The sequence below is a fragment of the Blennius ocellaris genome (genome assembly GCF_963422515.1).
Source record: "Blennius ocellaris genome assembly, chromosome: 9".
NCBI classification, from domain to species: Eukaryota; Metazoa; Chordata; class Actinopteri; order Blenniiformes; family Blenniidae; genus Blennius; species Blennius ocellaris.
In genome coordinates this window covers 9,113,175-9,134,323 of record NC_137658.1, presented here as the reverse complement: position 1 = coordinate 9,134,323, position 21,149 = coordinate 9,113,175, and the positions used below count along the sequence as shown (strand labels likewise).

The window sequence follows — 21,149 nt, the reverse complement described above, 5'->3', positions numbered from 1 at the left end:
GAGAAAAGCAGCACAAGTAAATATCAAAAAAAGCACCAACCTACAATTTCACAGCATGAAATTGAAGGGAATCAGTATTTTATGAGTGTGGTAATGTTGTGATTTTTGTTTTGTACTGTTTTCTGCGCTTCATATGCAGGAGTTGGGGTGCTGAACGATTCAGCTCATGAGAGAATGAAATAGATTGAGAAAGTGGCCTTTTGTCATCATGCCTTTCTGTTTTTGCATGGGATGTTTGGATCTACTGTAGTAGCTTTTATGTTTTTATGACATGCAATTTCATTTTGAACAGTAAAATCTCACTGTTAAAAGTTTGTTTTCCTTCAAAACAAGATTGAACATTACATTTTTTTGTAATCGCTATGACTTGTTCCTTCATGTTTTACTTATAACCAATACTTAAACATTTATTAAAAAGAACATGCTTGGTAGCTGAATTACAGTTACATACACTAAATACATTCCCATGTCAAAGTCAAGTGAATTGTATGTTTGAATATTTTGTCTCATTGCTGGAGAGGGAGATGTTGTATTGGAATTATACATAAGTGGATGCATTGAGTGTTCTAGTCTTTGAGATTAGATCGGATAAAAACTTGGCTTTTCTTATCCTGAGTCCAAGATCTGCTATTTGTCTTTTAATCCTCAGAACTAAACATTTCTGGCTGGACACAAGTTCCGGCTAGATGATATTTCTGAAAATGCCTGTTTTCATTGGAAGTTCACCCAATTAATGCTTATGTACATTACTGATTACTGTGTATATCTGCATATGCATAATTTGTGAAATGGGACACAAATATAACTTATATATATGGTATGTCATGACTGTATTTTTGAATATGCCTTTCTTTTTAATTCACAGTGCTTTAGTGTCTTTTTTAATGTGAACCAAATCGTGAAATTCTTGTGCCATAAGATTTATGAGCCAACTAGTATGTGAGAGGAAAAAAAAAACCCTGCTTCGTCAATTTTTTTTAGCACAGCTCATATTGCTTTACTAGTAGGAAGTGTAATGTGTTACAGGCCAACATATACATTAGGTGCTTTTGTACAGTGATACTTTGATGGTGCAACATAGTAACATGTGTAATGTGAGTTAACTGTATGCTTTAACCTGGTCCATATGATCTATTAAAAACACACAAAACAATTTCAATGCTGGTGTTTGGAATGTCTTGACATTTGGGACATATTTATAAAAGAAATAAAAAGTTTGAATTTAGGCCAAAATGAAATCAACTGTCAGAATTATAATGCATACAATTAGGGTATCATATCAAATGACTTTTGCTATGTTTATAATTACGTTAATCTATCTTCTATACTGCTTTCTGCCTGTGAGAGGATGCTAGTATAAAAAAACAACCCAACAGCCTTGCAGCCCTGTGATCAAGTTATAAAAATATTTAATGTGAAAGTATTTTTAACTCCCATGTATGGTCCAGCTTTTGAGAAGTTTTTAAATATCTTAATTTTCCACGTAGAATTTTTAAAAGCTGTATAGTCACAAATTTGTCTCCTGAAACATTTGAGATATATTAGCTGTGAAATGTACTGTGGGATCATACAGCACTTGGTTTTTGGCTATTAATAACTTCAATATGCATACAGATAGTTAATTGATGAATGGCCATATGAACATTTTTAAATGACTAAGGCTGGAAAATGTTTGTCCCTACAATTAAAAAAAAATTAAATCCCACCTTTTATGAGACCTATAAAAGATTTGATACACTATATTATTCACATAATTGCAGTTTTAATACAAACTTGGTGCCAAAACTAGATCATGCACAAAAAAATAATAGATTGTGGGTTTAACATAACTTTTTCCCCCCCTATTTTATCACTGTTGGACAGCTTAAGAGAGTTGATGCTTTTGGGTATCAGCTACTAGCCCGAGAGTTTTACTTCGAACACATTCAGTCTTATCTCTGTTACCACACACAATGTGGTCTGCCAAGTCCCCTCACTTATTTATTATCAATTTAATTCCAACACTTTTGCAGTGTCAAATTTCTGAACAAATTATGGAATCATTTTTTCTGAAAAACCAAGGTCCAAAAGGTAGACATGTAAACTGCTTACATGCACACACAACTTCTGCATGTTATGTCTCTTAACACAGTTGGGGAGAAATGATTGTGTAGCTGCATTCTCTTGGGGAACCACTGAACCACACCTGCAGCGATTCATCCAAATGTACTTCCTCCCTCCACTCACACTCTGTTTGCAAGCAATATGTTACTGTATTTCAGCTTCCTCATTCAAAAATATACATTTTGCATGTTGTAAATTATTTTGTGCCAGGTACTTTTGCATTTCTGGATTATGGAAATCTCTAGCAGTGATAATGCCCTGTACCTGGGTATTTTCAATAAAAAAACAAAACAAAACAATATGAATAAGCTATATATATATATATATCATTTAATTAAATAGTGTTTGACTCATTCTGAAAAATGTAGGCCATAAATTACATTAATTATGTCACATGTGAAATAAACATAAATATGTTGATTGACTTGCAAACTGAACAGTGTCTTGGAAAAACAACAAAACAAAACAAAACAAAACAACCTGTTAATACAACTGAAATATATGTGTTATACATTAGGTTTCCTCTTGTTTTGTTTATACTAAGTCATACATTCCTTCTAATACTACCCATTGCTCTCAATATAGTGGCAAATCAAACATGAAAATATCTAATTTAAGTGTGAAACAAATGTAAATCCAATAGCTACAAGCAACTGGCATTACCACAAATCTGAAGAAGGAAGGAATTAAATTCACCTGCTGTGTGACAACAGTGATACAGTAAGTGACTGCAGCTGCGTACTCCTTTGAGCTGTCTTCCCTGATCCCATCCCATGTATTCAAATTTTGACTATCTTTATCCTGTAAAAAAAGCACAAAACACAATATCTATCTATCTATCTATCTATCTATCTATCTATCTATCTATCTATCTATCTATCTATCTATCTATCTATCTATCTATCTATCTATCTATCTATCTATCTATCTATCTATCTATCTATCTATCTATCTATCTATCTATCTATCTATCTATCTATCTATCTATCTATCTATCTATCTATCTATCTATCTATCTATCTACCATGGCTAGAATACAACTGTGGAACTGCAGTGTGGTTTCCTGTGTATAGGTAAAGACTGAGTATGTCTCTCTTCCAGTTCCTTTGTCTGTGTATAAGCTATGACCTCATCCCCCCAGAGAGATGAGATTGTATGTGTGAAGAAGAGAGTGACAATCAGCCACACACCAAAAACATACATTGATTCAACATTCTGATTTCCTTTACAGTAATAATAGCACAATGTGGAGGCAATTGTTATATTCTGTAAATGTTTATTTTAATCAAGCTATGAATAAACTGCCTGAGTAGCAACCTGATATATGAAACGTGTCATTGTCTCTCGTTTGATCACTGCTGTTCCTCATGTGTGTGTGTGTGTGTGTGTGTGTGTGGGGGGGGGGGGGGTTCAGGGAGTTCAGGGAGTGCTTGGTCTCTGCAGTTCTGCCTCGCTGGCAGACAGCAGTGCATGACACAGCAATGCACCAGTGTGTAACAAAGCATCACAATAGCCACCAGCTGGCAGCAGTAGGCTGACACAAAAATAGCACACGTCAATGTATCTGCTATTGGTATATATGAGGGTTAAAAAAAACTGTGCTTAAACATGAAATGATTCAAGCAAGTTAATCATCACAACAATATGTGATTCATTAGTCCCTGTATATATTTATCATCAGATAATTATTGCACATAAAGCCATAATATACGGCTAAGTGTGGATGAATATTTTAGGTGGCATCAAGAGGAACCACATGAGGGAAGCTCACATTCGTTTCCTGGATTCGCAGTTCCTGCTTCCCTCCCCCTATACTTCTTCCTCGTGCGTCTGCTTGCCTTCAGCACCATGGACAGACACGAGCCAAATGAGGCAGCGTTACCATGGAGATGTACTCTCTATTCAGACGGGCGCTCTGCCACCAACAGCATCGACCCCACCCAGACTAACTCCCCTCCTTCACCTCATCAGCTACGTCACAGTGCAGCACCCGCAGCTTGCAGACATTACATGCGCGTTTTCTTTTTCCTTCAGTAGAATATCATCGCTCCCTCTGTTGAATGTGGGATTTTATTGGAGGAAAGAGGCTGCTTTGGAATTCTGCTGGTGAAGTCAGTTGTTGGGAAAGGGAAAGAAGGGACACAGAATGCGGCAAAAGCTCGTGCACGCGCACGTTTGTCCTACATCCAAAGGCAATACGTAGCGGGTGGGAGGGGTGCAATGATCCAAGGGTTTATCTAGGTCACGTTCTCACACAATATGCGTTTACATGATCAACATTGTAATTACTCAATTGATTTAATACATTTTCCAGGTATTATTGTAAAATGCTGGCGTTGGGGCAAGGGAGCATGGGGGCATTATATATTGAAAAAGCACACAAAGGGAGTGGGGACATCGAGTGCTGCACTTGCCTGTGTAATCCATGCGATGTCACTGCTGTTTGCCACTGCAAACTGAAAACAGTGGGAGTGTGCAAAACACTTTGGAGTGCAGCAAGTGATATTGTGTGTGTCAAACGCTTTAGAAACACAATTAATGTGAAACAATTTGATTTGGGATATATTACATTTAATATTGATTAAATAATTGGGAATAACATTACAATTACATTTGGAAAATTAGTTGGGTCTTGATTAAACCATTTAATTCTTGTGATTCTTTAAAAACTCTTTTTTCCATGTATTATCCTATGTGCTTTATTGTAGCACCATTGTTTTATGTATTATATCAAGAATATAAAACAGACAGTTACTTATTGTCTCTCTTATATCGTGTCTGCACGATTTTTCTTAAATTGTGCACACTGGTGCACAATTTGTGCAGACATTATGCACCGGTGTTCTCAAGAAAGAAATTATCATATTTACAGACATTGTATCATGTAAGTAAAGTCAGACTGTATAGTAAAATGCATGAATCAATGTGTTATATTCATTGAATAAAAAACAAAGGAAAATGTTTGGAGTTTTTTCATTAATCTTTTCGATTCGCCAGTAACTTTTTAGTGCCAATAGGTGGTGCTATTACGCCATATATCCGTTTCAACAGTCATGATGACGATCATGTGAGGGCTTTGCTGTTCATTCTGAAGACGGGTTAAAAGAGACGAAACAGTCCTCTTTCTTTTGCCATATAATGGTCGAAATTGATATTTATTGCGCATTTTCTGTCAGAAGGGACTGCATTTCATGAGTTAATTCGCTAAAGGATTTAACCAGTTTTAGCAGACAATGGAAAGAGAGGAGTTTAACGGTCGGTGGAAGGTTGTGTGGATTTCTTTTTGGCTTGAGTTGCTGATTATGTCCAGATTTCAAGGAATATCTGCTCAAATACGGTATTCAATTCAGGAGGAATCAAAATCGGGAACTGCAGTGGGAAATGTAGCCAAAGACCTTGGCTTGGAGCTTGGGAGACTGGCAGAGAGAAATCTTCGTGTTGTGTCGGGAACAAAGCAGGACCTCTTCGTGGTGAATCCGAGAGATGGATTTCTGATTGTCAAACAGAGAGTGGACCGAGAAGAGCTGTGTGTAAAAACGGTTCCATGCATCACCAGTCTTAAAGCGGTTGTTGAAAATCCTCTCGAAATGCACCAGGTGATAGTGGAGATATTGGATGTGAACGACAACTCCCCGAAATTTCCCGAGGAAAACTACACACTGGAGGTGCTGGAGTCCGCCGTTGTTGGGTCCCGATTTCAAATAGAGGGAGCGCATGACTTGGATGTAGGTGTGAATTCTTTGCAATCATACAAGCTGAACCATAATCAATATTTCAGATTAGAAACAGAAGAATTTGGAGAGGATGGAAAGGTACCATTTTTAATTTTACAGCGAGCTTTGGATAGAGAACACACGGCTCAACACTGGCTATTATTAACGGCCATTGATGGAGGAAAACCATCAAAATCATGCACTATCAACATAACTGTTGTTGTATCTGACGTAAACGACAACTCCCCAGTCTGCGATAAACAAAAATACACCATAACGATAAAGGAAAATGCACCTGCTGGGACCTTTCTGTTGTCGATTAACGCATCTGACGCAGATGAAGGGGTAAACGGTGAGATTGAATACTCTTTGAGGAGTAAGTTTAGAGGGCTCACTTCTGACCCGTTTGAGTTGGACAGGAAAACCGGAAAACTAACTGTGAAAGGGAGTCTTGATTACGAGGAGAAGCAAATCTATGAGCTGAAGGTTTTGGCTGCTGACAAAGGTGCCGTGTCCCTCTCAACACACTGTAACGTCGTTATCAGGGTGGAAGATGAGAATGATAATAACCCAGAGATAGATATTACATCCCTTTCAAGTCGCATTCCAGAGGATGCACCTCTCGGCACGGTGGTGGCTTTGATGGGTGTGACGGATCTGGACTCAGGTGTGAACGGACAGGTGGTCTGCAGCGTGCCCAGTCACTTACCATTTCATTTAAAGCCCTCTCCTGACGGTCAGTCATACTCTTTAGTCACCAAGAACTACTTAGACAAGGAAACAATGCAAATATATATTATTACTATAACTGTTAAGGATTTGGGGAGACCTGCCTTGTCATCTACAAAGGTGATACATGTCACTGTAATCGATGTTAACGATAACAGTCCTGCGTTCAGTAATAGTCCATATACATTCTACGTGACTGAAAATAACAAGGCAGGGTTGCCAATTTTTTCAGTGAGCGCAACTGATGCGGATGCAAATGAAAATGCAATAGTCACATATTCACTAGACATGAGTTCAGTGTCCACTATTGCAGCTTCCTTAAATGTCAACGAAGGCGACGGAACGATTACAGCACTGAGAAGTTTCGACTTTGAGACTCTGAAAACTTTCCAGTTCAAAGTTGTAGCCACAGATTCAGGAACTCCGCCACTAAACAGCAACGTCACAGTCAACGTGTTCATTCTGGATCAGAACGACAACGCTCCAGTCATCATGTATCCACTCAGCTCCAACGGCTCTGCTGAAGGTGTGGAGGAGATTTCCCGCAACGTCAACGCAGGACACTTGGTGACAAAAGTCAGAGCCTATGACGCTGATATAGGATATAACGGCTGGTTGTTGTTCTCACTGCAGGAATTTACTGACCACAGTCTCTTTGGTTTGGACCGCTACACAGGACAGATCAGGACACTTCGTTCCTTCACAGAGTCAGACGAGGCTGAACACAAACTGGTCATACTGGTCAAAGACAACGGGAATGTTTCACTGTCAGCAACAGCGACTGTGATTGTCAAACTTGTGGAGCCCAAAGAGGCTTTTGCAGCTTCTGATGTGAAAAGTACAGCAACGGTAGACGAGGAGGACAATGTCACATTTTACCTGATGATCACTTTAGGAGCTGTTTCTGTACTTTTTCTCATCAGCATCATTGTATTAATTGCAATGCAGTGCTCCAAATCCACAGACTATACTCCTAAATATTTACAAGAGACAAATTATGACGGAACATTGTGTCACAGCATTCAATACAGATCTGGAGATAAACGATACATGTTGGTTGGACCTCGAATGAGTATTGGATCTACTATAGTCCCTGGGAGCCATGCAAATACACTGGTATTACCTGACAGACGGAGAGCATCTGAAGAGGTAAGCCCATTTTTTTAATTCAATGAGAAAATATAGCTATTTTATTCTTTTGAAGAGATCAATAAACTTTTTTACAAGAGTTCATTCATGCCTTCATTACAGATAATGTTCTTATTCATGTTTCATCAGCATTTATTTATCCCTTATCTGAAATTACGAAATATGCTCTTTAATGTTGTATGCTGTGCACTGCATTGTAATGGTGTTCTTTTGGCACAGGACAAAGAACATAATATACGCACATCGAGAATAATAAAAATAATTTAAAAAAAACGGCTCTTTCCCAGGATTGTAATAATTGTGCGACGCCTCTTAAAGAGGCAGGCACAATTAATAACGTAACTTTTTATCTATTGAACTTTGGGGCCGTCTTTGTACTGTCACCGTCATAGTACCGATTGTAATACAGTTATAAATCAACAGACGACACTTACAATATCTAGAAACTAACTTAACAATGCTTTCGTTGAAGTGCGCTGTCCGCGGTCCTGAAAGTCTTATCTGGTACTTGATGAAATGTCTCCACAGGATGCGATTTAATTAAGACAGTCATGTTTAAATTGATTGTTGAGCCGACTTCAAAGTTGTAAACTAGGTATTTTATCTACATTCAGAAACTGTTTCAAGAGGATGGTTCCCCAGATACTTTGCTTTATTGTAACAATATCTATTGCTGAAAACCCTGTTTGAAAGTTTTCACGTTGACAGGAAAAGAGGAAAAGGAAAAACAGTGTGACAAATGGAGATAACATGAGATTAATGCAGCGGATTAAGCTTTTTTTATATTGGATGGAAAATATTACGCAATTAGGTTCGGCACTGCTGGGAAGATCCAGAGAAGAGAGAAGAAAAAAGTGCAACTTTTTCATACAATTTAACTATTTTGGCCACTTGGCGTCACTGTGATCTGGACAACCACTGTGTTCCTCATTTGTTTAGGCCCTTCCCATCTCCGGATCATTTCTGGAGATGGTGTGCTGTTGAAATGTGCATCGCTGTCAGATGTATAATATTCATTGCGATTCATATCTTCGGATAAATTCCACTTGCATTGGATATTAGAAAAACCCATTTTTGTGTGAATCATTCCTTGAGCCGGTGGATCATAATTATTTCGGAGAAAACCTTCATTTGAATGCTTCGCCATGGGAGCGAAAGGACAAAGCCGCCGAATGGGCTGTTGGTGGATTGCTGTGATTTTGTCGCTATGCTTCGTGGAGCGGATTTGGGCTCAGCTAAGATACTCTGTTCCTGAGGAAATACAGGTCGGATCTACCATTGGAAATGTTGCCAAGGATTTAGGACTTGACATTAGCACGTTGGCAAGCAGGCGATTTCGTATCGTTTCGGGTCCAAATCACGCTTTGTTTCACTTAAATCAGAACAATGGGGTGTTGTATGTTGGACAAATCATGGACCGTGAAATACTCTGCGATGGAACCAAAGTCTGTATAATGAATCTAAAAATTGTTGTCGAAAACCCTCTGGAAATACACTATGTTGGAGTGGAAATAAGCGATGTGAATGATAATTCACCGACTTTTCCAGAAAGTGAGCAGCGGCTGGAAATAGCAGAGAATACTCCTTCAGGTACTCGTTTCCAAATCCACGCAGCCAGAGATCCTGACTTCGGTTCACAATCTGTCAGGTTATATAAACTGAGCTCAAATGATATATTTGATATCGAAGTCAGAGACAGCGAAGAGGACAAGATACCGTTTATCGTACTGAAAAAACCCTTGGACAGAGAGAAAAAAGCTGAGCATCGTTTATTATTAACTGCCGTTGATGGGGGGAATCCTTCAAAATCTGGAAGCCTTAATTTAACCATTATGGTGATCGATGTGAATGATAACCGTCCTGTGTTCAGTAAAGATGTATATACTGTCTCATTAGATGAAAATGCATCAATAGGAACGATTGTATTACAATTAAACGCCACAGATTTAGACGAACGTCCCAATAGTGAAATTGAATATTCGTTTGGAAAAACACAAAAGAAAAAGGTACATGACACATTTGAGTTAGACAGTGCTACTGGTGAGATAATAGTGAAAGGAAGAGTAGACTTTGAGGAAACTGAGCTTTACAGACTAGACTTACAAGCTTCAGATAAAGGCCAACCACCGTTGACAGCCGAAAGTAGAGTAGTGATAAAAATAAAAGATGTAAATGACAATAAACCAGAAATTGAAGTGACACTATTGTCTGATTTAATCCCAGAGGACTCAAAGACTGGCACTGTGATCGCCCTCATCAGTGTGACAGACCGAGACTCTGAGATAAATGGAAAAGTAATATGCAAAATATCACATGGCGTTCCATTTGATTTGACGCCATCCATCGAGGAAAATATGTATTCTCTTGTTACTAAGGGTCGCCTGGATAGAGAATCTGTGACACATTATGACATCACAATTACAGCTACTGACTGCGGTGAACCGCAGCTTTCAACTGTGAAAAGCTTGAGTGTTCAGGTGGCAGATGTAAATGACAACAAGCCGATTTTTAGTCAAAATCCATTAGAACTTTACATGATAGAAAACAACACCCCAGGCGCATCAATAATGTCTGTAAGCGCCGCTGATAACGACCTAAATGAAAATGCCGCTGTAACGTATCACATTGTGAGAGGCGATGGGCTTCAGAGAAACATGGCCTCTTTCTTGAATGTGAATTCAGATAACGGACAAATATCCGCGCTGAAAAGTTTCGACTTTGAGACTCTGAAAACTTTCCAGTTCCAAGTTGTGGCCACAGATTCAGGAACTCCGCCACTCAGCAACAACGTAACCGTCAACGTTTTCATTCTGGATCAGAACGACAACGCTCCAGTCATCCTGTATCCACTCAGCTCCAACGGCTCTGCTGAAGGTGTGGAGGAGATTCCCCGCAACGTCAACGCAGGACACTTGGTGACTAAAGTCAGAGCCTATGACGCTGATATAGGATATAACGGCTGGTTGTTGTTCTCACTGCAGGAAGTTACTGACCACAGTCTCTTTGGTTTGGACCGCTACACAGGACAGATCAGGACACTTCGTTCATTCACAGAGACAGACGAGGCTGAACACAAACTGGTCATACTGGTCAAAGACAATGGGAATGTTTCACTGTCAGCAACAGCTACTGTGATTGTCAAACTTGTGGAGCCCAAAGAGGCTTTTGCAGCTTCTGATGTGAAAAGTGGAGCAAAACTGGATGAGGAGGACAATATCACATTTTACCTGATGATAACTTTGGGAGCAGTTTCTCTACTTTTCATTATCAGCATTATAGTCTTGATTGCAATGCAGTGCTCCAAATCCACAGACTATACTTCTAAATATCTGCAAGAGACTAATTATGATGGAACACTGTGTCACAGTATTCAGTACAGATCTGGAGATAAAAGATACATGTTGGTTGGACCCAGAATGAGTATTGGATCTACAATTGTTCCTGGCAGCCATGCAAATACATTAGTGCTGCCGGACAGAAGAAAGACGTCTGAAGAGGTAGGAACACTTTTTCGAGTTTTCTTCTTTTTTTTTTTTTGTCATTCCATTTAATTATCGCCTCAAAGTCGCTGTGGTTGCATGGGGCATCATGAACAATAGCATTCTCCTTTACTGAGTATTTTTTTTCACAGAGCTTTTATACGTCACCATTAAAAAAAAAAGAAAGATGATTCACTTTTGGTGAATGTCTAATAGCTCAGGCTCACGGGTTCGTTGCAGTTTTTCAGATATGTTATGGTATTGGGTTCTTAAATTTGCTCAGATTAGACAATTCTTCAAAATGAATGAGTCCAAGCCGCTGAAATGAACCCAGGGCTAAGTGCTTTCTGTTTTCCATGCAACTATATTCTAGAACATACTGATACATACATACACACACACACACACACACACACACACACACACACACACACACACACACACACACACACACACACACACACACATATATATGTGTGTGTGTGTATATATATATATATATATATATATATATATGTGTGTGTATATATACATGTATATATATAAAATGTATTTACTGCAATGTATAATAGGCGTTTAAAATGAAAACACAATTTTTTTAACCATTTAAATGTTTCTCTTTTCTTTTCCCCTTTTCTTTACATTTGTATATTCGAAATAAAGCGTTCATGTATTTATTTGCATGAAATATTACAAAAACATACGAGTCATGGTGTGTACAGTCCACAAGGTGTCGGTGTCATATCGGAATACAATTTCGTGGTGAAGCGATGGTCCTGCCCATTCTACAGAGGTTTTGTTCAAGTCGGAAGAGAGGAGATGTTAGCTTGCACAGACACACGGAGGCTGTTTTTGTGAGAATACAAAAATGAAGATGGAATACATTTTCGAAGACGAGCTTCTGTGATTTTAAAATCAGCCTTTTTTGTAAATAGCTCGAGCTGTTTGTATGAAATCTAAGCCGGAATTATGGAAACAGGAGGACAAAGGCGTGGAGTGCTGTCCTGGTGGGTTGCTGTCGGTTTGTATGTGACGCTCAGCTGTATGGACAATGTCTCCGCTCAGATCAAATATTCTATTCCAGAGGAAGTCAAAATTGGATCCGTTGTTGGGAACGTAGCAAAAGATTTGGGATTGGACATCTCCTCCCTGAATGAAAGGCAATTTAGAATAGTCTCGGGAACTGATGACGCTCACTTCAACGTGAATCAGAACAATGGCGTGCTGTACGTGCACAGAAATATTGACCGAGAGAAGCTATGTGAACACATTACTCCATGTTTAATAAACCTTAAAATGGTAGCTGAGAGTCCAATGGAAATACATTATGTGGCAGTTGAAATTATTGACGTGAATGACAATTCGCCTAATTTTAATGAGGAGGAAAAAATTATTGAAATTTCTGAATCCACGCTCCCAAGCAAACGTTTCCAGCTGCCAAGTGCGCGAGATGCAGACGTTCTCACTAACACGGTTCGTGTGTATAAAATTAACCAAAATGATCATTTCACGATACAGATTCGAGAAAGAGGTGAGGACAAAATACCATTTTTGGTGTTACAAAAATCTCTGGATCGGGAAAAAGAAGACGAGATCAGACTTATTTTAACAGCAGTTGACGGAGGGAATCCATCAAGATCAGGGTCTCTGAATGTCACTGTTGTGGTTCTCGATTCAAACGATAATCACCCTACATTCAGTCAAGAAGTTTATTCAGTAACGATACCGGAAAACATAGATGTTGATACAAGTGTGATTACTGTAAACGCTATAGATCTGGATGAAGGTTCAAATGGAGAAGTTGAATATTTTTTTGGCAGCGAACTTGACCCGATGCTATATGAAGTGTTCAGTTTGAATACAATTACTGGGGAAATTCGAATAAAAGGCGAAATAGACTTTGAAAAAGCTGACGTTTATAAGTTAGATGTCCATGCCACTGACAAAGGACAACCTCCGATGAGTACTGACTGCAGGGTGATTATAAAAGTACTTGATAAAAACGACAATAAACCAAAAATAGAAGTGACTTCTCTCTCAAAAACGGTGTCAGAGAGTTCAAAACTTGGGACCGTAGTGTCTTTAATCAGTATAACTGATCAAGATGCAGGTTTGAACGGTAAAGTCATATGCAGTCTTTCAGATGATGTTCCGTTTGATTTGAAACCATCATTTCAAGATAATATGTATTCCATAGTTTTAAAACAGCATTTAGATCGTGAATCAGTTTCACATTATGACGTGAAAATTACAGCGACAGACTGTGGTCAGCCTCCCCTGTCCACATATAAAACGATCAGCTTTGATGTAGCAGATGTTAATGATAATCGGCCTGAATTTTTGAGTAATCCCATTGAACTGTATCTGGTTGAAAATAACGTCCCTGGAAACCCCATAGTGACTATTTCTGCTTTGGACAAAGACTTGGATAAAAATGCGGCTTTAACTTATCAAATAGTTAGAGATGAACGTGCTCAACCGAGAACTGTAGCATTTTTAAATATAAATTCGGACAATGGACAAATATCCGCGCTGAAAAGTTTCGACTTTGAGACTCTGAAAACGTTCCAGTTCAAAGTTGCGGCCACAGATTCAGGAACTCCGCCACTAAACAGCAACGTCACAGTCAACGTGTTCATTCTGGATCAGAACGACAACGCTCCAGTCATCATATATCCACTCAGCTCCAACGGCTCTGCTGAAGGTGTGGAGGAGATTCCCCGCAACGTCAACGCAGGACACTTGGTGACTAAAGTCAGAGCCTATGACGCTGATATAGGATATAACGGCTGGTTGTTGTTCTCACTGCAGGAAGTTACTGACCACAGTCTCTTTGGTTTGGACCGCTACACAGGACAGATCAGGACACTTCGCTCATTCACAGAGACAGACGAGGCTGAACACAAACTGGTCATACTGGTCAAAGACAACGGGAATGTTTCATTGTCAGCGATAGCTACTGTGATTGTGAAACTTGTGGAACCCAAAGAGGCTTTTGCAGCTTCTGATGTGAAAAGTACTGCAACGGTAGACGAGGAGGACAATGCCACTTTTTATCTAATGATCACTTTGGGAGCAGTTTCTGTACTTTTTCTGATCAGCATCATCGTTCTAATTGCAATGCAGTGCTCCAAATCAGCTGACTATACTTCCAAATACCTACAAGAGCCCAACTATGATGGAACACTGTGCCACAGCATTCAGTACAGATCTGGAGATAAACGATACATGTTGGTTGGACCCAGGATGAGTATTGGATCTACTATAGTTCCCGGCAGCCATGCAAATACGCTAGTTTTACCTGACAGAAGGAGAGCATCTGAAGAGGTAAGATCAATGTTCAACTTTAAATAAAACTATAAATCATATCATTCACCTGAGAACACATATGAGAGAGGGAAATTAACAATTATTTCAGGAGAAAATCCAGTTTAAGCTATGTAATGCATCGTTTCATGCTTGTCTTTGATTTGAAAATGCATATATATTGATGTGCTGCACAGGGATGTGTTTGTACGTATTGAGGTGCTTAAGTCCGGATATGATTGCGGATCACTTTGGTGTAAATTAATACAAAAGTAAGAGATGAAGGAGTTCTTCGTAGCTCTGTCCGTGGTTCTGAAAACATTCAGCGAGAAGTCATATTGTGGCAATGGTAAAGTGGTGCCAGTTAATGAAGCTTTCATTCGCATACGATTTGCTATAATACTTGGCCAATCATATTTAGCAACTGAACATGTTGACCATTTATTTATTTAATTTTTATTATTATTTTTTTTTTGTAGAATATGTCAAAAAAAAAAAGGAAGTCATATGCTGTGGATTGTAGCTTCTTGCCGAATTAAATTCTCATTTGATTAAATTGTAAAGCTTCCTTTACAAATATGAACACACGGGACTAGCTTGCATATCACAAATATAGTTACAGGACAAACAATATTCTATGTATGAAAATCACTTTTCTTTTCTTCTTTTTTTTTTTAATTGATGAACGTTGTTCAGCCAGTTCACTAAAAAGTTAACCTTTGAAAAAAAATTGCAGTCGTTTTTCTCACATTCGAAAACAACTAATTTAATCTATATATGTAATATGGCTATAAAGGAAAAACCCGTTTTTACTTTAGGGATATTGCAATTTTTTATTTTTAAATATGAGAAATGGTATATTGCTAAAAAAAAATCGTGTTGTTTACAGGCCACACGATGTCAGTGTCATAGCTAAGTTGACTGTTTTAGTAAAGACATGGCCCTACCCCTTCTACGTACGTTAACGGCGAGAGAACGGGCTCAGTAAACGATCAACAGAAAGAGCTGCAGCCGGAATTTGTACGGAACGAGTCGGATATGGAATACTTTCTTAAACCTTTTGCACCCCCCTGCATCAATTTATGTCAGAACGTATAAGGATATATTTGATCAATATCTCGGACCAAATAATGGAAGCCCGAGGACAAAGAACAGGGGTGCTGGCCTGGTGGGTCGCTCTCGTTTTTTCTGTGATGATGCATTGCGCGGTCCCTGTTTCATCTCAGGTAAAATATTCAATTCCAGAGGAAGTTAAAGTGGGATCGGTGGTTGGTAATGTTGCCAAAGATTTGGGATTGGATATATCTTCGCTGAACGAAAGGCAATTTCGGATCGTCACTGGAACAGAAGATACTCATTTCAAAGTGAATCAGAACAATGGCGTACTGTACGTGAACGAAAATATTGACCGAGAGAAGCTATGTGAACATATTTCTCCTTGTTTAATAAATCTTAAAATTGTAGCTGAGAATCCAATGGAAATACACTATGTGGCAGTCGAAATTATCGATGTGAATGACAACTCGCCGATTTTTCAGGAGGAAGAAAACATAATAGAAATTTCTGAATCCATACTCCTGGGCAGACGTTTCCAGTTACCAACTGCACATGATCCCGATGTTGTTGCCAATACAGTGCGTATCTATAAACTCAATCAAAACGAATATTTCAGTATTCAAATTCGAGATAGGGGCGACGACAAAATACCATTCTTAGTGCTACAAAAATCTTTAGATCGGGAAAAAGAAGATGTTATTAAATTAATTTTAACAGCATTAGATGGTGGAACTCCACCAAGATCAGGGACTTTAAATGTCACTGTTGTGGTACTCGATTCAAATGATAACCATCCTTCGTTTAGCCAGGAGATATATTCCGTAACATTACCGGAGAATGTGCTTGAAGACACGAGTGTAATTACAGTGAATGCAACGGATCTAGATGAAGGTTCAAATGGACATATTGAATATTTTTTCGGTGGTCAGCTTGATCGAAGAATCTATGATACCTTCAGTTTAGATAAAAATACTGGAGAAATTAAGGTTAAGGGAGAAATAGACTTTGAGAAAGCTGACGTCTATAAATTAGACGTCCATGCCTCTGACAAAGGACAGCCGCCGATGAGCGCAGATTGCAGAGTGATGATCAAAATACTTGACAAAAACGACAATAAACCAACAATTGAAGTGACTTCTCTCTCGAAAACAGTGGCAGAGAGTTCAAAACCAGGGACTGTAGTGTCTTTAATTAGTATAACAGACCAAGACGCTGGATTAAATGGTAAAGTTATATGCAGTATTCCAGATGATGTGCCATTTGATTTGAAGCCATCATTTCAAGATAATATGTATTCATTAGTTTTAAAACAACAGTTAGATCGCGAATTAGTTTCACATTATGACGTGAAAATTACAGCTACAGACTGTGGTCAACCTCCTCTGTCCACGTTTAAAACCCTGAGTATTGATGTAGCAGATGTTAATGATAATCGGCCACAATTTTTGCATAATCCAATGGAATTTTATTTGGTTGAAAATAACGTCCCTGGAAACTCCATATTATCAGTTTCTGCTTCAGATAAAGACTTCAATGAAAACGCAGCTCTGACTTACCATATAGGCAGAGAGGAACAGACTAATCAGAAAATGACTGCATTTTTAAATATCAATTCGGACAATGGACAGATATCCGCGCTGAAAAGTTTCGACTTTGAGACTCTGAAAACTTTCCAGTTCAAAGTTGTAGCCACAGATTCAGGGACTCCGCCACTAAGCAGCAACGTCACAGTCAACGTGTTCATTCTGGATCAGAACGACAACGCTCCAGTCATCATGTATCCACTCAGCTCCAACGGCTCTGCTGAAGGTGTGGAGGAGATTCCCCGCAACGTCAACGCAGGACACTTGGTGACTAAAGTCAGAGCCTATGACGCTGATATAGGATATAACGGCTGGTTGTTGTTCTCACTGCAGGAAGTTACTGACCACAGTCTCTTTGGTTTGGACCGCTACACAGGACAGATCAGGACACTTCGTTCATTCACAGAGACAGACGAGGCTGAACATAAACTGGTCATAATGGTCAAAGACAATGGGAATGTTTCACTGTCAGCAACAGCTACTGTGATTGTCAAACTTGTGGAGCCAAAAGAGGCGTTTGCAGCCTCTGACGTGAAAAGTGCAACAAAAGTAGTGGAGGAGGACAATGTCACATTTTACCTGATGATCACTTTGGGAGCAGTTTCGGTGCTTTTTCTTGTCAGTATAATCGTGTTGATTGCAATGCAGTGCTCCAAATCAACAGACTATACTACCAAATATCTACAAGAGACCAATTATGACGGAACACTGTGTCACAGTATTCAGTACAGATCTGGAGATAAGCGATACATGTTGGTTGGACCCAGAATGAGTATTGGATCTACTATTATGCCTGGAAGTCATGCAAACACTCTTGTGCTCCCTGACAGGAGGAGGACATCTGAGGAGGTAAGTATGTTATGTTTCTTAGTCATGCACCAATTCCATCCTCAGTAATTAACTTACAGTGTGAAACGCCATGTTTCTGTCTCACATGCAGAAAAAAAAGTTATATCTAGTTATCTGATTGTTTAAATATACATCTTCATTAATCCGCCTCGTTTATCAATATCCACATGTTTGCGGACTTCTCTCTTGGAATTTGAAAATATTTTCTATTGAATGACACCGGGGAACCACGTTTGTGGTTCATGTCGCTGTCCTTGGTGCTGATTTGTGTTTTCTTCATGACACATGGTGTTTTCGAGTTTTTTTTCTTTTTTTAATCTAGTAACAATCTGCTTCTGTGTCGCTGTGCTGACATCTTCACGACCAATTATTTACAGTTTGATTTGAATAAAACCAAATAACTCTTCCCACAATACTGTTTGAAATGGTATGTGTGATTTTAATGCGACTTGTCCACACGGTGTCAGTGTGATATCAGCGTCTGGCTTTTGTGTAGGGGCTGTTGTGTTGTGTTGGGATTGGAGTCCTGCCCCTTCAGGAGGGGTCTTCTTTTGAAATGCCTCACACTGGCGAGTAATAACGGACAGACGAGTTGATGTTTGTTATTTTGGGCTGGAATCAGAGGAACGGATGTTTTTCCGAAATGCTTTTTGAGTGACCTTCATCTCTGTATAGAACCTTCAATGGATACAATGTTTCAAGGAGGACAAAGACGAGAAATGCAGTCCTGGGTGGTCGCCGTCAGTCTGTGTGTGATGCTCAGGCCCATGGAGCAGGTTTCGGCTCAGATAAAATATTCGTTTCTCGAAGAAGAAAAAGTGGGGTCTGTTGTCGGAAATGTCGCAAAAGATCTGGGTTTGGATATGAGCTCATTGGGAGAGCGGAGGTTTCGCGTCGTCTCGGGAACTGAAGATGCTCATTTTAAAGTGAATCCGAACAATGGCGTTCTGTATGCGCTTGAAAAAATTGACCGGGAGGAGCTATGCCAAAGCGTTTCGCCTTGTATAAAGAACCTAAAAATGGTAGCTGAGAACCCCATGGAGATACATTATGTGGAAGTTGAAATTATTGATGTAAATGATCATTCGCCCAGCTTTCAAGAGGAAGAAAAAATATTGGAGATTTCAGAGTCCACTCTCTCAGGGAGACGCTTTCAATTACCGACAGCGCGCGACCCAGATGTTGCAGGTAATGCAATTCGTGCTTATAAACTAAACCACAATGATTATTTCACTATTCAGGTCAGAGAACGAGGAGATGACAAAGTACCCTTCCTCGTTTTGCAAAAGCCTCTCGATCGGGAAAACCACCAAGAGCACAAATTGCTCCTGACAGCTGTGGACGGTGGGAGTCCACCGAGATCAGGGACTCTGAATGTTACAGTGATTGTTCTGGATTCAAATGATAACCATCCAACATTTAGCCAGGAAATATATTCAGTCACAATTCCTGAAAATGTACAAACAGATACAAGTGTAATTACAATTAAAGCAACTGATCTCGACGAGGGGTCAAATGGAGATGTTGAATATTTATTTGGTGGTGAAGTTGACCCCACATTGTACGAAGTTTTTAGTTTGAACAAAGATACAGGTGAAATTAAAGTGAAGGGAGATATTGACTTTGAAAAGGCGGATGTTTATAAATTGCACCTTCATGCCATTGACAAAGGACAGCCTCCGATGAGCGCAGACTGCACAATAATTATTAAAGTCATAGACAAAAATGATAATGAACCTCAAATAGAGGTGACATCTCTGTCAAACACAGTTTCAGAAAATGCCAAGCCAGGAACAGTAGTATCTTTAATAAGCATTACAGACAAGGACTCTGGATTAAATGGGAAAATAATATGCAGTCTTACAGATGATGTGCCATTTGAGTTAAAGCCGTCCTTTAAAGATAATATGTTCTCGATAGTAGTAAAACAGCACTTGGACCGTGAATCAGTTTCACATTATGACGTCACAATTAAAGCCACAGACTGTGGTCAGCCTCCTCTGTTCACATATAAAACCTTAAATATTGATGTAGCAGATGTTAATGATAATCGGCCACAGTTTTTGCATAATCCAATTGAATTTTATTTGGTTGAAAATAATGTTCCTGGAAACTCTATATTTTCAGTCTCTGCTTCAGATAAAGACTCCAATGAAAATGCAGCTCTAACTTACAATATAGTTAGATACGAAAAGGGTCTTATGAAAATTGCCTCATTTTTAAATATCAATTCAGAAAATGGACAAATATCCGCCCAAAAGAGTTTCGACTTTGAGACTCTGAAAACTTTCCAATTCCAAGTTGTAGCCACAGATTCTGGAACTCCGCCACTCAGCAACAACGTCACAGTCAACGTGTTCATTCTGGATCAGAACGACAACGCTCCAGTCATCATGTATCCACTCAGCTCCAACGGCTCTGCTGAAGGTGTGGAGGAGATTCCCCGCAACGTCAACGCAGGACACTTGGTGACTAAAGTCAGAGCCTATGACGCTGACATAGGATATAACGGCTGGTTGTTGTTCTCACTGCAGGAAGTGACTGACCACAGTCTCTTTGGTTTGGACCGCTACACAGGACAGATCAGGACACTTCGTTCATTCACAGAGACAGACGAGGCTGAACACAAACTGGTCATACTGGTCAAAGACAATGGGAATGTTTCATTGTCAGCAACAGCTACTGTGATTGTCAAACTTGTGGAGCCCAAAGAGGCTTTTGCAGCTTCTGATGTGAAAAGTGCAACAAACGTTGATGAGGAGGACAATGTCACATTTTACCTGATGATCACTTTGGGAGCAGTTTCGTTGCTTTTTCTTGTCAGTATAATCGTGTTGATTGCAATGCAGTGCTCCAAATCCACAGACTATACTTCTAAATATCTACAAGAGACTAATTATGATGGAACACTGTGTCACAGCATTCAGTACAGATCTGGAGATAAACGCTACATGTTGGTTGGACCCAGAATGAGTATTGGATCTACAATTGTTCCTGGCAGTCATGCAAATACACTGGTGTTACCTGACAGGAGGAGGGCTTCTGAAGAGGTAAGAAACGTGCAATTTTAATAACATTTGTGTTAAAGTGGCAATTTTTTAGCAGTAAGATAAAACATGCTCAGGTTTCCAAACTAATTTTTAATCACAAAAATGCTTTTGACATCCTGCGTTTTTTTCTGA

At 39.3% G+C, this 21,149-nt stretch overlaps 3 protein-coding genes across 3 annotated transcripts; all 3 read left to right on the top strand.

Annotated features, from left to right (window-relative positions):
- Positions 1-5,690: 5,690 nt before the first annotated feature.
- LOC308134708 (protocadherin alpha-8-like) lies at positions 5,691-11,501 on the top strand (the record flags this gene model as incomplete). Its single annotated transcript, XM_080502481.1, has 4 exons — positions 5,691-5,828; positions 5,937-6,842; positions 10,343-11,191; positions 11,457-11,501. The coding sequence occupies 4 exons, from the start codon at positions 5,691-5,693 to the stop codon at positions 11,499-11,501; spliced, it is 1,938 nt and encodes a 645-aa protein (XP_080358607.1).
- Positions 11,502-13,006: 1,505 nt separating this feature from the next.
- On the top strand, positions 13,007-18,544 carry LOC308134707 (protocadherin alpha-8-like; the record flags this gene model as incomplete). Its single annotated transcript, XM_080502480.1, has 3 exons — positions 13,007-13,391; positions 16,856-17,967; positions 18,464-18,544. The coding sequence occupies 3 exons, from the start codon at positions 13,007-13,009 to the stop codon at positions 18,542-18,544; spliced, it is 1,578 nt and encodes a 525-aa protein (XP_080358606.1).
- Positions 18,545-18,686: 142 nt separating this feature from the next.
- On the top strand, positions 18,687-21,038 carry LOC308134706 (protocadherin alpha-8-like; the record flags this gene model as incomplete). The annotated part of the gene is made up of 1 exon (XM_080502479.1): positions 18,687-21,038. The coding sequence occupies one exon, from the start codon at positions 18,687-18,689 to the stop codon at positions 21,036-21,038; it is 2,352 nt and encodes a 783-aa protein (XP_080358605.1).
- Positions 21,039-21,149: the final 111 nt, after the last annotated feature.